The sequence below is a fragment of the Macroventuria anomochaeta genome (assembly GCF_010093625.1).
Source record: "Macroventuria anomochaeta strain CBS 525.71 unplaced genomic scaffold BU25scaffold_28, whole genome shotgun sequence".
NCBI lineage: Eukaryota > Fungi > Ascomycota > Dothideomycetes > Pleosporales > Didymellaceae > Macroventuria > Macroventuria anomochaeta.
Window position 1 is genome coordinate 362,884 of NW_022985389.1, and position 12,848 is coordinate 375,731.

The following is a 12,848-nucleotide window of genomic DNA, read 5'->3' on the forward strand; positions in this document are numbered from 1 at the left end:
GCTGACTGGCTCTGTGGCTATTGACGACGCGAAATTTGCTATCATTTCCCTTGTAGGAGGTAGACGGCGAGCTGTAAGCTCCTCTATATACTTGACAAGCTCGTCCTCCTGTTGTGGAGTGAGCTTTTGTTGTGCAATCGCCTTCTCTTCACGCGATCGCGTCTCGTGTCGATATTTTCGAGACAGGGTTGAGCGCACAACCTTATGTTTTTTAGCCAGCGCTGTCCACGGGATCTTATCGCATGGTATCATAGAGTCTATCTCTTCAAAGGCAGATTTCATAGTCATTGTGGCGTTGAGTAATTGTACAGTGAAGTATGGGTACAAAAAGGTGGTTTGGCGCATTACGCGAATCCGCGCATTACGCGCACGGACACGGTATGCCGCCAACAGGACAATCGGTGCATATAGGAAGGCTTCATTGCGTCTTTGGTGCCAACCGAAGCGGCGCGCACATCGAACATTTGTGTGATTTCTTTGGACATATCGGCAGATGAGGAGGTGGTCAAGCACAGTAAGATGCCGGGACTGAGGGCTTCATATCGAACATTGGTGTTGCACGATTTAAGTGCAGCACATACTGGCCTTCACTTCAGATTTTGAGTCGCTCCGAGTCTGCGCATGCGAGGAGCTCACCTTTATACCAGAACATAGACGTAGGTTGCAACGTGAACAGAGAGTTGGGTGTAGTTTGGGCGATGGCGCAGCACTCGGATGCAATGGGGATGTTTTCGAATCCCTTAGAGATCGACGAGATATCCGTACGGCGGAAAGAGGTGAACGAGACCAACACAGATGGTTTTGAATCGACACAAACTCAAACGGTGGAGCATGACATCAAGATCAAGCTATCTTGAAAGAAAAAAGGGAACCTCACGGCCACTGCTTCCAGCGGACATGTCGCATCGCACCGAGATTTTGTGATTGTGTTAGGCGCAAAAGATGGAGGATAGTATTGAGCCTGGGAAGAGGAGCTTTATGTATGCATTAATGTCTAGGGTATATCGCTCATATGATGCTTCCGTTCGCTTCCGTCGTCCATCGTGCCCGTTTGCGTGCCGCACATCATGCTCATGATTTCAAAACGCCGGCGCTATGCGATGCTTCGCAGCCCATCATCCGTCACCACTCGTCTAAGAACTCGATTTCGTCAACAAGAACCCGACGTTACTCTCACTCTGCTTCAACGTCTCAAGGAACACATCATCATCCACCGCAACGGCCAGCTCTTCCATGTCCACACCATCTTCCCCATCTCCACGCAGGTGCTTCGCATCAATATGTCGATACTCCATCAGCATCCTCAGCTTCGGCATTTTCGCCTTCCGACGACTCTCAATCTCCGCCTCCTGCTCCTCAATATTAACCTCGCTCGCCTTCTTCAAGCCAGGCAGAAGCGGCCTGTCGTCATCGCTGTCATCATCTTCGTCAACATCGATAGATTCCTCAAGCCTGACCTCGGGAGCACCCGTGCAGTCACACGTGCAACCGAGCAGATCATGCGTCTGACATGTCTCGCGATCGTCCAAGCGGAACAAATCGCGCAATTCATCTCTGGAGAAAGATGATGCGGACTGTTTGTTATCAACAACAGCATTAGCGAGCCCCATTTTCATGACTTGGCGCTGGTAGATCTTCTCATCAAGACCGCCTTGGACAAGGAACCTGTAGACTTTGCAGGGCAGCTTCTGACCATCGCGGTGGATGCGGGCCATGGCCTGCAAATCGGTGGCGGGGTTCCAGTCGATGTCAAAGAGTACGATGCGTGATGCGCCGATGAGGTTGAGACCGACACCACCGGATTTGGCGGAGAGGAGGAAGGCGAAATTTGTGGCTTTGGAGGTCTTGTTGAACTTCTCGACGAGGCCTTGTCGCTTGCTTGCTGGGGTACTTCCATCCAGGCGCAGATAGGTGTACGACAATGAAGTCAACAGTCGCTCGATCATGTCGAGAGTCATCGTGTAGTTCGAAACGATGACGATCTTTTCTTCTGTAGTGGTGTACAGGCGATGCACAAGGCTGTCAAGCAGACGCAGCTTGGTGCTCGAAGCGTGCGAGTTCAGGATGTGCGGTGGAATCAGCGGGAGAATGGATTCTATTGTCTCCGACTCTTTACCGTCGCTGTCCTTCTTTGACTTCAGCAGCGATGGACTGTTGCAGACTTTCTTCAAGATGGTAATCAGCTGCAGGGCCATGTCCATGTTGCCATAAGCTGCGGTGAACAGAGGTGAGGCCAAGATGTTACGGTAAGCCTCAGCTTGGGCTTTCGTCGGTCTGCAGAAAACGATGTGCTCTGTCTTTGGGGGCAGATACTTCGACAATACATCCGCGGTACGCCGTATCATGAACTTGCTGGTCAAAGACACTAGTTCCTGCCATCGTGCCTCGCCCTTCTCCAGCTCTGACACGCTCGCGTCTGGCTGACGGCTCCGAAGAATGGGCGCTTCGAATGCACGCTTGAAAGCAGCTCGCTGACCGAGAAGACCGGGGTTGACAAAGTCGATCGCAGTGTAAAACTCGCCTAAATCGTTCTGCAGCGGCGTGCCAGACAGGATGATGCGTCGCTCGGTATTGAGTGACTGGATAGCCTGCATGGACTTGTTGTTCGCAGTCTTCAAGCGATGGCCCTCATCTGCAATAACGATGTCGACACCTGCGCCCTTCTTGAGCTCTTCCTGCACGGTCCGAAGCATCTCATATCCGATGATCAGGACGTTGTAGGCTTTGCCCATGGTGAAGTTGGCGATCTTCTTGTTCTTCGCGTCAGCGACATAGACTCCAATCCTCTCGTTGCCGAGCCACTTGCGAAACTCACGCTTCCAGTTGTCAACCAGACCAGCTGGACATACGATGAGCGCCTTTGTGATAGCTGGTGGGCTGTCGTGGATCGGGTTCTGCTTGAGAAGCGTCCAAAGCAGGGTGATGGTCTGCAAAGTCTTTCCAAGGCCCATCTCGTCAGCCATGATGGCACCTTCGCCCTCACTTCGCATGCCCATCACACATTCGTACAGAAACTTAACGCCTTCCCGTTGGTGGTCTCTTAAGTGTTTGCTCAGCACGGGATCGACAACAACATCCACAATTTGCTTCCCCTTGGGTACTATTGTAGGCCGCTTCATGACCAGCGCGTTCAGCGTGTTCGGGTCGTGGCGAGGTGTGGGTATCGGATAGTTGCGCTGCGGAAGCACTGTGTTGGACAGCAGTGGTGTCTTGAACTGCTGCTTCCTGTTCAAGGATGGAGTGTACTCGGGAACCGCGCTCTTAGCGCTGCTCGAAGACTCGGTCCTCTTCACCTTGGACTTGCTGGTGGGCAGCGGCTTGCTCGCAGATAGTGGCCTGTACCCAGGTTCCACGCGCTTGGTCGTCTGCTCGACCGGTGTAGCTGCCGCCTTGCCCATGAACATGCGACCGGACAGATAGTCCTTCTTGTCAATGACACCATCGATTTCAAGCTCCTTGCCACCAATTGACAGCGCCGAACCAGGGAGGAGCGGTCGATTGCACACCCCTTTACCCATCTCCTTGCCCGAGTCGCTGTCCGTGAGAACACCATAGCCGTTCACCACAGCCAGCACGCCGTCACCGTCCCATGTCTTGTTCTTCTTCGTGGTATACTTTCGCCATAACACCGTGTAGTAGCTGCTACTGGAGTCTACTGGAGGTGTTTGAGGCGGTGTAGGATTGTGTGTGTCAATCAGCGGCTTTCGGTTTGCGGGTGCAGCGCGCAGCAGAGGCTCGTCGTCCTCGGACTCGGACAGGCGTCGTTTCTTGGGTGGTGGCGGGCCATTGAGCGTGTTGACTCTTCCGGCGACTGAGAGGGGCTTGAAAGGCTTGAACGGCTTCATCTGGCGTGTGAGTGGTGGTTTCAGAGCATCCCAACGACGTGAGAGCTGAACTTCGCTGTGGTGGCAAGACCCCGTGAAAGATGCAAGAGCGACGGGCAACGCGTCGGGAAAGCGCGCTAGCGCGTCATCACGTGATTCTAAACTCTCTCACAATGCTGACACTGAACTAATCAACTTTGCGCATTCTTCCAGAGCACTCCGCACATCTACCTGTTACGCTGTCACACCCCGCGCGTCTACCTGTTACGCTGTCACACCGATGCATGATGAGCTCGGCATGAGATGTCAAGTTTGACGTCGTTTCAGCGAAGAGCGGGTGTGGAAGAGCCGCGTACGTCAAATATCAAACATCACGACTCGAAGTATGGCCAATGTGCACTAGACTGCATCTCGAAATTCGCGTTCGACGTGTAGCTATCGTCGGCTTGGATAGTGGCATGAGACGTATCAAGGCCTCGCTGGATCTACGGATCACTAAAGAAAATTGATATGCTGAACGCACCTTCAGAACACCTGGTTCCCATCTCTGGACCCACATTGTTTCGAATCAACGAGCTATCTGACAGACGCGTGGACGCTAAACTCACATTGGCAAGCTGTGTGAATGCAACTGTATCTCTGGTCGAAACATGCAATATCTTCGAGACCTAATGACTGCGTAGATGTACGACTGCCATCTATGTGCGGTGAGCGCGTAAACTCGGGCAGTGTATAAGGATGAGTGCCTCTCTGCGCAGATACAAGCTCACTACCAGCAAGCAGCAACCAACAAGCAGCAAGCAGCAAACAGCACACATCAACCACCAAAGATCCCCTACAATCTTTGGCTCTTCATCTCAACTTCTCAACTTGAACTAATCAACAACCCAACCAATCAAAATCCGATTAGATCACACCTCCACGATGAAGTTCACACTCCTCTTCGGCCTCACCACTCTCATCGCGACAGCCTGGGCATCATCACCTAACCCTTCAAATACGAACATCAAGATCAACACCTCACCTCGAACAACCATCTCCAAGTCCCGAACATCACCCCAACATCTTGCACGGGAACCCAGTGTAGTCGACAGCAAAGCACACACAGCCCTACACTACCTCTCAAACGCCATCCGCGATGCCTCAACTGATGCTGTGAAAGCGCGGAGTGGGATGCGAGGGATGAGCAGACGAACACGTACCAAGCGAGAGTCTGGTGCGGAAGGGAAGAAGGCACAGCACCGATCCACAGATCTGCCGATGCAACAACGTGGCACAGGGGAATCGCAGCAACTGCGCAGAAGCGGTATGGGAAAGGCCCGAAGCCAGAGAACACCAGCAACGCAGCGGCAACAGCGACAGCAGAGAGGGGAGCCTAAGTTCCTTCCGCGAGTGTCGAGGTCGTGAAAGTAAGCAAAGGGATGGAGAGTTGACAGTGCCCTACAAATGCAGTGATTGTCGGAAAATGTCCTGAACACGGCGTTCGAATCGTAGGCGGATAAACAGAAGTGCAGCAAAGGTCGCACCCTGTAGGAGAGTGCAGTGTTCAAAATCGCCATCGCGACGGGGGAGAATATTCTGTTCAAGCTGTACATATACGCCTCTTCTCAATGAGCCATCATCACATTCACAATGTCTTCTCGTTCGTCCCGACTCTGACGCCCCTGCTCTGCTTACTCGGCGCCGGCATGAAGAAACGCCTCATACACTTAACATCCCTCTTATACACCGTATTTTCCAACTCCATTTCCTGCCCAAAGGCCGAAACATGTGGCCAAGAGTGAGATACAGCTCCGCATACGCCAGTCTCACACCCATGCACTGTCTCGTTCCCCTGCCGAAACTGTTAGCATGTGCCTTTAGCTTCTGCCGTTCAAGTGGGGAGATATTGAGCCATCTCTCAGGGCGGAACTCATCCGGCTCGGGGAAGATGGTGGGATCGCGGTGCAGGAAGTAGCTTGAGTAGCCCACTGGCGTGCCAGGCGGGATGGTGTACATCTTCCCGCTTGGTTCATCGGTGTAGACAAGACTGTTATTTGGGTGGCTCCGACTTAGGCGGTGCTTGACATAACTCTAGAAACCCTGCTGCATTATGCATGCTGCCTGCCAACCAAGCACTTTGGTGAAGGCGATGTTGCCGCGTCAGACTCTCAACTCGAAGTCGTTGCTTGCTAAGCGTTCAGTCTGTCGTCTGCTCCCAGCGGCCGGCTTAGACTTCGCTGCAACGCTTGCTGCAACACTTGCTGCAACAACAACTGGCTCGTCCGGCATGAATTGGTACTTTGTTCTGTAGCAAGGCGTTCCGAGAACGGTGTGTTTGTGATATTTGCAAGATCTACCGAGGTCCAACGGATCTTGCATGTCAGTCGACTTTGCCGACGAAGTGATGAAAGGGGCAGCAGCTGTAAGCAGATCGAGTTGGAAGTCCACCGGAAAGTCCTTCAGTCGTCTTTTTTCGAACCCCTGGGGTCCTTTCGACTGTAAGCATAAGTCCTGTGCGAACTTGCGTAAAGGCGAGTCTTCTTCAGTCATGGTGTAGATGGTCGTAATCTGAGTTGCTGTGAAGCGGCATTGACCTTTGAGTGCGCGGAACTCGACGATGTTTTCGATGAGGGCGTCGACTATGGCATCTTGGAAGTCCATCGCTTCGAGGTGTTTCGCGACTTTGTACAGATGCAGGCACCGCGTGAGCTCAGTGACGTTGGCCTCTTTCGTGAAGAGAAGGCCTGTGTAGAGGAACTTTGCGTAAACGGCAAAGTCTTCGATTGTTATGTCTGGGAGGTTAACCGGTTTGTCTTCGTCAGCCACAGCGCACTGGACATCCATCGCGATGGCAAAGTAGTTCGAGCTGCTGCGCAAGGCATGTCCGTGCAGCATGAAGGTCTTGTGATCAGGCTTGATCCCGACGTTGATGGTGACTATGCTTCCGAAGTCACTATTGGTGTCAGCAGTGCAAGTGTGAGGCTCTTTAGGTCTTTACCTTGGACCTGCCAATGTCGCGCGGCGCACCTTCCGTGGGGGCTCAAGCGATGTAGAGGCTGCAGCATCGATCATCATGGCGGGACTCGAGCTTGATCTGTCCATCAGGATTAGCTGTTGCAGCGTCGTAGGTGGCTTGCAGTGGTGTGGAGTGCTGGCGATGGCGATTGATGGTGGAGTAGAAGTAGTTGACTGCGTGGGCTGAGTTGACGTTGTGTGGGTGTTCTGTGGGTGTTCTGTGGGTGTTCTGTGGGTGTTGTGTGGGTGTTCTGTGGGTGTTGTGTGGGTGTTGTGTTAGTGGGCACGTGCAGGAAAGAGGATGTGACGACCGAGAAAGAGGCAAGAGCTGGACAGAAGTGAGGGAAGGCGCGTTCCTGTGGTACTGCCGCGAACTAAGCGCAGACACATGGGAGCCTAAGTGAGAGAAGATGGAGTACTGGAGTGGTCAACGACCAGTATTTGATATTCCGTAACCTTGCTCCTGAACGCCATTTGATGCATATACAATTCACGCTCAGTCGAGTGCAGCGCTCGAGAGCTCTGTCTTGTAGTACTGTAGAATTAGTCAGTACACAGGTGGCGGCGCATGGTTTTGCTTGCACCAGGACGCTAGACCTCAAGGAAGGCGGCACAAACCTCTGAGACGTTCTTCGCCAGCTTTGTGTTCTTCAACTTCGACTTTGCATCAGGTATCTTCCAGTTGTTGACACCCCACCACCATCTGCGTATCTTTGCGCCCACGCTCTGCCCGCTGAACTTGGCCGACCTGTTCCAATGCCGCCAGCCGCTGAGGATGAGTGTCCACACTACGCCCTGCGCAAAGCACATGAGGACCTATACCGGGTCAGTATGACAGCCTTCTGCCTCCTGCATCGATGATCCCCACCTGGTCCCGTAATGTGATCCATGCTACGCCCTGCCATGATTCTGCCTTCTCGATGCTCTTGAGGTAGCTTTGCTCGAATCGTAGGTCCGGTAGCGGGGGCATCGTCTGCTTGCGCGGCACCGGGTTCAGCACGCTGATTGGAATTTCATCTTCCTCGACATCGGAGTCGACATCGGCGTTCTTGTCGAGCGTCACGGGTTGCTTCTCGGACGCGGCAGTCGATGGATTGAGGTCGTGTCGCGGTGAAGGGTGGCGCTTGATGGAGCCGAACTGCAGTGTCGACGCGAGCTCGCTGACGCCGGGTTCCGCCATTATATAGTATTCCTGAGGGTGTTGATGTTTGCCAATGGAAGCGGTAGGGATGCCTCGGAGCGCATCTCCATGTCTTGGCACTTGACGTCGATAGCCCCTGCTGCCTTAGTGGCGGCGGGACCCTAGAAGTCGACAGCGGACCCCACGAAAGCTCACAGCAACCCCGTCCACTCTTAGCCACCACCCCACCCAATTCTTACTCCTTCACACACGCCGGAATGGGGAACCAGCCGTCTGCGATCCTCGACAACATAGCCTCCGGCTCGAATTGTACGTGCAGAAGGAGCGTGCGCCACGGCTCGTGTGCACGCTCGCGGGGCTGAAAACCAGGTACTAACACATGACAGTCGACCGCGAGGAAGTTGACAGACTGAGAAAGAGGTTTATGAAGCTTGACAAGGTGCGACACTATGTGATTATGCTGTCTAAATGGGTGACTAACAACACACAGGACAACTCAGGCACCATCGAGCGCGACGAGTTCCTAGCCCTTCCCCAGATCTCCTCGAACCCTCTCGCAACACGAATGATTGCCATCTTTGACGAGGACGGCGGCGGCGACGTCGACTTCCAGGAGTTCGTCTCCGGTCTCTCGGCCTTCAGCAGCAAAGGCAACAAGGAAGAGAAGCTGCGGTTCGCTTTCCGCGTGTACGACATTGACCGCGATGGCTACATCAGCAATGGCGAGCTCTTCATTGTGCTCAAGATGATGGTTGGCAGCAACCTGAAAGACCAGCAATTACAACAGGTACGCCCGCACAGGGAAGGAGCTTGCAGTACATGCAAACATCCACTAACCCCTATCGCAGATTGTCGACAAGACCATCATGGAGGCCGACCTGGACCGCGACGGCAAGATCAGCTTTGAGGAGTTCACCAAGATGGTTGAGAACACAGACGTCTCGATGAGCATGACACTGGACCAGTTCTAAGCCGCTTTCTTAACCACGACTAAGATGGCATACTGGGCATACTTCTCCCGGCGAGGCGTTTGTGGTGTTTTGGGCCTACTTGGACGGCTTTGACAATATCTGAATCCATCAATACACGATCGAATTTCGCGGGCTTCTACCAATGGCCCACCGACGCGCACTGAGACATTGACCACACTGACATGCATACTGCTAATCGAAGTACAGGTCACAGAGTGCTGGCAGCAAGTCCAAGTGAGAGGGTACCGATGCACTGGTACGAGCGTTTGCTCCACGACATTGACAAATGGCAGCATGTCCGACCCACGAACATGGCCCTTGTCCGAGAAGAGCAGGGCACCAGTACAGTTGCGCTTCTGTCATTCCCAGGCTCTTGCGATTTCTGAGACATGAGAGGCATCAATGGCTACGTTGTGAAGCAGAAATGTGTTTCCAACTGACTGCTAGTGTTCGACCGGCAGCCTGTAGGGCTAAGACACACATCCCTGCCATCCTCACGGGACGGATTTGCTCCACCGCGCGCTAAGGAGCATATTGTTCGCCTTCCCACACAACAAAGCCATCTCACCTCGCATCCAGGAAGTCCTCTGAGAATGCACAAATTTGTTGCTCTATCCTACGCTGACCTTTCCATCACGTTTTTTTTTTCACGCAGCAAACCGCACCAAAAGTTACTTCGCTTAAATAACCTGGACTACGCTAATGTACATGCCCACTGAACCGCAGACCACACTTCATTCATCGGGTATCAAGCGAAGAGGTACTTGCGTAGCGGCGTGGTCATCTGCTTGTTTGACAATCCACGAACGCTCAGGATAGCGGTCTCAGTTTACCGGTCGGAGTGCAGTCCGACCTCAAGACACGATGATGATGAATCTCAATGTTGCGCCAGGAGCGGAGAAAGAAGAATTGACGTAAGTCGTCGGCAGCGGGCAGTGACATGATGCCTTGGCCCGCTCCACAAGGCAAAGTCGACTCGCAAAGCCATGCGGCCGGCTGAGTGCATAGTGAGGTTGAGTTGGCAGCCATCTTCCGGCACCAAGAGTGCAGTCGCAACTGGTTCAAAGTGGTTATTGCGCTCACACAAGTGATTTTGTGGTTCGAACTGTGCTGCACATAAAGTTGTTTCGATGAACAGTAGTCTCAGCTTCCCAAACCTGCGAAGTGGACGATCGACGTTGCCAGAATGATCCAGCCTACTCTGTGGGCCAAAGAGGTGAGATGAAGTACTCATCTGGTACCCAGGGGCGGGATGCTATAGTTCTGGATGACCTCAGAGCCTCGACTACGCCCTCCCAGGAGCCTTCAGCCCCGCCTCCCCATCGACAAGCACACACCACCTCCCCACCTCTCTCACTATCGCCTGCGATAGCAGCCTTGAAGTTTGCTTGCGCATACTCTGGCACATCGTCGTCGAAGTTGTTTGGCTGTCGCCACACAGCAGGCACACCAGCTTCTTTGGCCTCCTTGAGCAGCTGCTCGGTGACAGCTGGTGGTGTGCAGTGTAGCTGAAAAACTTGACTGGCAGGCGTTGATTTATGAGTTTGATCGCAATTCTCATAAGAGTACGAGGGGCGATTTCAGCCTTAGGGGTATGTGGTCGATCATCAAGGCCGCTATCAGGAGCGGCGCGCCAGGACACATCCGTGTTGTTGAAGCCACCCACATATGCGTGGCATTATTGCAAGCGGCTAACGCAGCAATCAGATTCATCTGTGATCCACTGGAGTGTCCAAAGCATAATCAGCATAATGCGGCTTGATCATAGTCAAATACCCATTTACGGAGTCTTATGGGCAAATCGCAGATTCTCACTTCCAGTGGTTGAGCTTCTACCTGCCGTTTACAGGAAATTTGAGCATACTTCTGTCAACCGGTGAGATAGTAAGTTCTTCCGTCTGATCTTCTGTCTGTCAAGGTACTGTTTTAGGGTCTCCGTTGTTTAAAACACCTGCTAGTAATAGAAAAAGTGGACGAGTTTAAACGGTGCTTGGGTTCTTTACAGTTAGTGCTGCTACTAATAGCTATACGAAGAAGATATCTATACTTCTGGATGGCTTTTGGTCATTGGAGAGAGAATATCCGATGAAACATGCAAAGTTCATTGCCCCTTACTACAAGCTGCATATGATGGACGCGTCTTCATGGCTGCTGCAGTCACACCAACTTTACAATATATATTATAAAATGTCAACATTCTTTCACATACGACCATAGGACGTTGAAAACAAGGCTTCCCGTTCGCTCAGCCCTATTTAAGCAACGTACCGGCAGATTAGTAGTTAGGTGGGTGACCACTAGCGAATACCTGCTGTTGTATGTTTTTGCCTTTTTGCTTCTGTTAATAATACTCTTGCGCCATCTTGTCAACTTACTCGAATGTATTTTATAAAAAGAAACACTTCTTCCACATACGACCATAGGACGTTGAAAACAAGGCTTCCCGTTCGCTCAGCCCTATTTAAGCAACGTACCGGCGGATTAGTAGTTAGGTGGGTGACCACTAGCGAATACCCGCTGTTGTATGTTTTTTGCAATTTTATTGTCCCTTTGCCCAATTCGATCACCACCATCAATCGGACTCCTACAGTTGCGAACATGCGTTTTGGTTCTCCCTTCTTTTGCCGGCCACCGCGATTGCAGACACACAACCCATCATCACTCCTCCATCATCCTGCACAATTCGTGAACGCTGAATAGCTCATTCGAGATCCTATAAACCACTACCTTGTCTGTGATTCTTTCTTTCCAGCAAACACGTGCACTGACAGCGTTGGACCCGGGCCCCATCGTCGCACAAATAGTATGTACAGCTCCGTATTGCCCTTCGGAGCAAGGATGCATATTGTGCTACCGATCACCTATTCCTTTGTACTTTCATAGAACTCAACCTCCTATAATTAAACTCTTGCTTTACCAGAGGAGCTACTGCTCCTTTCGTCTTCCATAGTTTCAGATTCACATATGACATTAAGTCAATCAATACCGATCGCCTAAACCCTATTTTAAAACCTGTCATCAGCCAAAGCAGCATATCCCGCAAAGTCTCGTAGGCAGGCCGACAGCGGTCCTTTTCGCTCTGGAGGCGTTCCTTCTCACCCTGAAGGCGCTCCTTGTCGCTTTTAAGGTTATTGGTGGTGCTGTTCTGTTGGAGGAGTCGGTCTTCGTGCTTCTATCGCGTCTCCTTGAGCTTTTCGATCTCGGTCTATCTGTAGTTAGCGACGCGTTGTCATTCTTCCATCTCGTGCACGAGTTGACTCGCGTACGAGATGGAAGGTGAATGAAGCAGCTGTTCGTAGTTCCGGTGTCGTGTTGAGAAAGCTATCGTGCAAGATGTAAGTGGCCGCGGAGGTCTCTTTAAACCTGCAGTGCGATACTCACGACCTGCCTGTCGGGAGTTCGACCTTGAACGGTGACTGCCTAATAAATCGACTAACATTGACGAGTAAGTTACGATGTGGTTTCCCACTGCAGAAGATGCTGACTGTTCTTCACGGCCTGTGCCGACCATGAGAGCATATGCCCGCCGCTCTGGGCATACCACGGCCGTTATGCCCGCTCCTGTCTCGTCGACGCTGGCAGGTCTAGAGGTCAGCTTTGGTAGAACCCCTCTCAAAAAGACTATTACGCCTATTCCTCCCGATACCTTCGATCGTCGAAGCAAACAACGACCACTGAACCTTCTTCGAGACCCGAGTAGTGTTCTCGGATTGAGCGGCTTATTGGCCACAAATGTATCCGCGTTGTCAACCCTTAGGATGATCGATCTTGCACCAAGAAACATGATCAAGGCAGGGTTCGTCAGACACTTGTCACCACTTCTTTCGATCAGTCCTTGAGGTCAAGCCCACCGTCGCACATATACCCGTGGGTATGTATACCGACGTTTCGCTGAAGTCGTGCGCTGAGATTTGA

General features: G+C 52.2%; 9 protein-coding genes across 9 annotated transcripts; 4 read left to right on the forward strand and 5 right to left on the reverse strand.

The window, feature by feature from the left end:
• BU25DRAFT_346853 (uncharacterized protein) lies at nt 1–282 on the reverse strand (the record flags this gene model as incomplete). Its single annotated transcript, XM_033703121.1, has 1 exon — nt 1–282. A coding segment is annotated over one exon (282 nt), but the record flags the coding sequence as incomplete, so codon positions are not given.
• Nucleotides 283–1,133: 851 nt separating this feature from the next.
• BU25DRAFT_441726 (DNA repair and recombination protein RAD26) lies at nt 1,134–3,845 on the reverse strand (the record flags this gene model as incomplete). Its single annotated transcript, XM_033709250.1, has 1 exon — nt 1,134–3,845. One exon carries the CDS (start codon nt 3,843–3,845, stop codon nt 1,134–1,136), a length of 2,712 nt encoding a protein of 903 aa, XP_033559173.1.
• A 721-nt stretch (nt 3,846–4,566) lies between these two features.
• BU25DRAFT_129932 (uncharacterized protein) lies at nt 4,567–5,412 on the forward strand. The gene has a single exon (XM_033700496.1). It carries the CDS (start codon nt 4,749–4,751, stop codon nt 5,229–5,231), a length of 483 nt encoding a protein of 160 aa, XP_033559174.1. The 5' UTR covers nt 4,567–4,748; the 3' UTR covers nt 5,232–5,412.
• Nucleotides 5,413–5,525: 113 nt separating this feature from the next.
• On the reverse strand, nt 5,526–5,882 carry BU25DRAFT_346954 (cytochrome P450; the record flags this gene model as incomplete). Its single annotated transcript, XM_033703127.1, has 1 exon — nt 5,526–5,882. A coding segment is annotated over one exon (357 nt), but the record flags the coding sequence as incomplete, so codon positions are not given.
• On the reverse strand, nt 5,874–7,112 carry BU25DRAFT_129897 (uncharacterized protein). Its single transcript, XM_033700495.1, has 2 exons — nt 6,805–7,112; nt 5,874–6,759 (listed from the first exon to the last, which is right to left on the reverse strand). Exons 1-2 carry the CDS (start codon nt 6,906–6,908, stop codon nt 5,967–5,969), a joined length of 897 nt encoding a protein of 298 aa, XP_033559176.1. The 5' UTR covers nt 6,909–7,112; the 3' UTR covers nt 5,874–5,966.
• Nucleotides 7,113–7,175: 63 nt separating this feature from the next.
• Nucleotides 7,176–8,034, reverse strand: BU25DRAFT_413151 (DUF1770-domain-containing protein). Its single transcript, XM_033706964.1, has 3 exons — nt 7,690–8,034; nt 7,440–7,637; nt 7,176–7,356 (listed from the first exon to the last, which is right to left on the reverse strand). Exons 1-3 carry the CDS (start codon nt 7,999–8,001, stop codon nt 7,318–7,320), a joined length of 549 nt encoding a protein of 182 aa, XP_033559177.1. The 5' UTR covers nt 8,002–8,034; the 3' UTR covers nt 7,176–7,317.
• A 110-nt stretch (nt 8,035–8,144) lies between these two features.
• Nucleotides 8,145–9,018, forward strand: BU25DRAFT_413153 (EF-hand). Its single transcript, XM_033706965.1, has 4 exons — nt 8,145–8,271; nt 8,349–8,401; nt 8,453–8,749; nt 8,811–9,018. Exons 1-4 carry the CDS (start codon nt 8,220–8,222, stop codon nt 8,931–8,933), a joined length of 525 nt encoding a protein of 174 aa, XP_033559178.1. The 5' UTR covers nt 8,145–8,219; the 3' UTR covers nt 8,934–9,018.
• A 954-nt stretch (nt 9,019–9,972) lies between these two features.
• BU25DRAFT_129935 (uncharacterized protein) lies at nt 9,973–10,582 on the forward strand. The gene has a single exon (XM_033700497.1). The coding sequence runs from the start codon at nt 10,155–10,157 to the stop codon at nt 10,443–10,445; it is 291 nt and encodes a 96-aa protein (XP_033559179.1). The 5' UTR covers nt 9,973–10,154; the 3' UTR covers nt 10,446–10,582.
• A 730-nt stretch (nt 10,583–11,312) lies between these two features.
• On the forward strand, nt 11,313–11,712 carry BU25DRAFT_398153 (uncharacterized protein; the record flags this gene model as incomplete). Its single annotated transcript, XM_033704895.1, has 1 exon — nt 11,313–11,712. The coding sequence occupies one exon, from the start codon at nt 11,313–11,315 to the stop codon at nt 11,631–11,633; it is 321 nt and encodes a 106-aa protein (XP_033559180.1). The 3' UTR covers nt 11,634–11,712.
• Nucleotides 11,713–12,848: the final 1,136 nt, after the last annotated feature.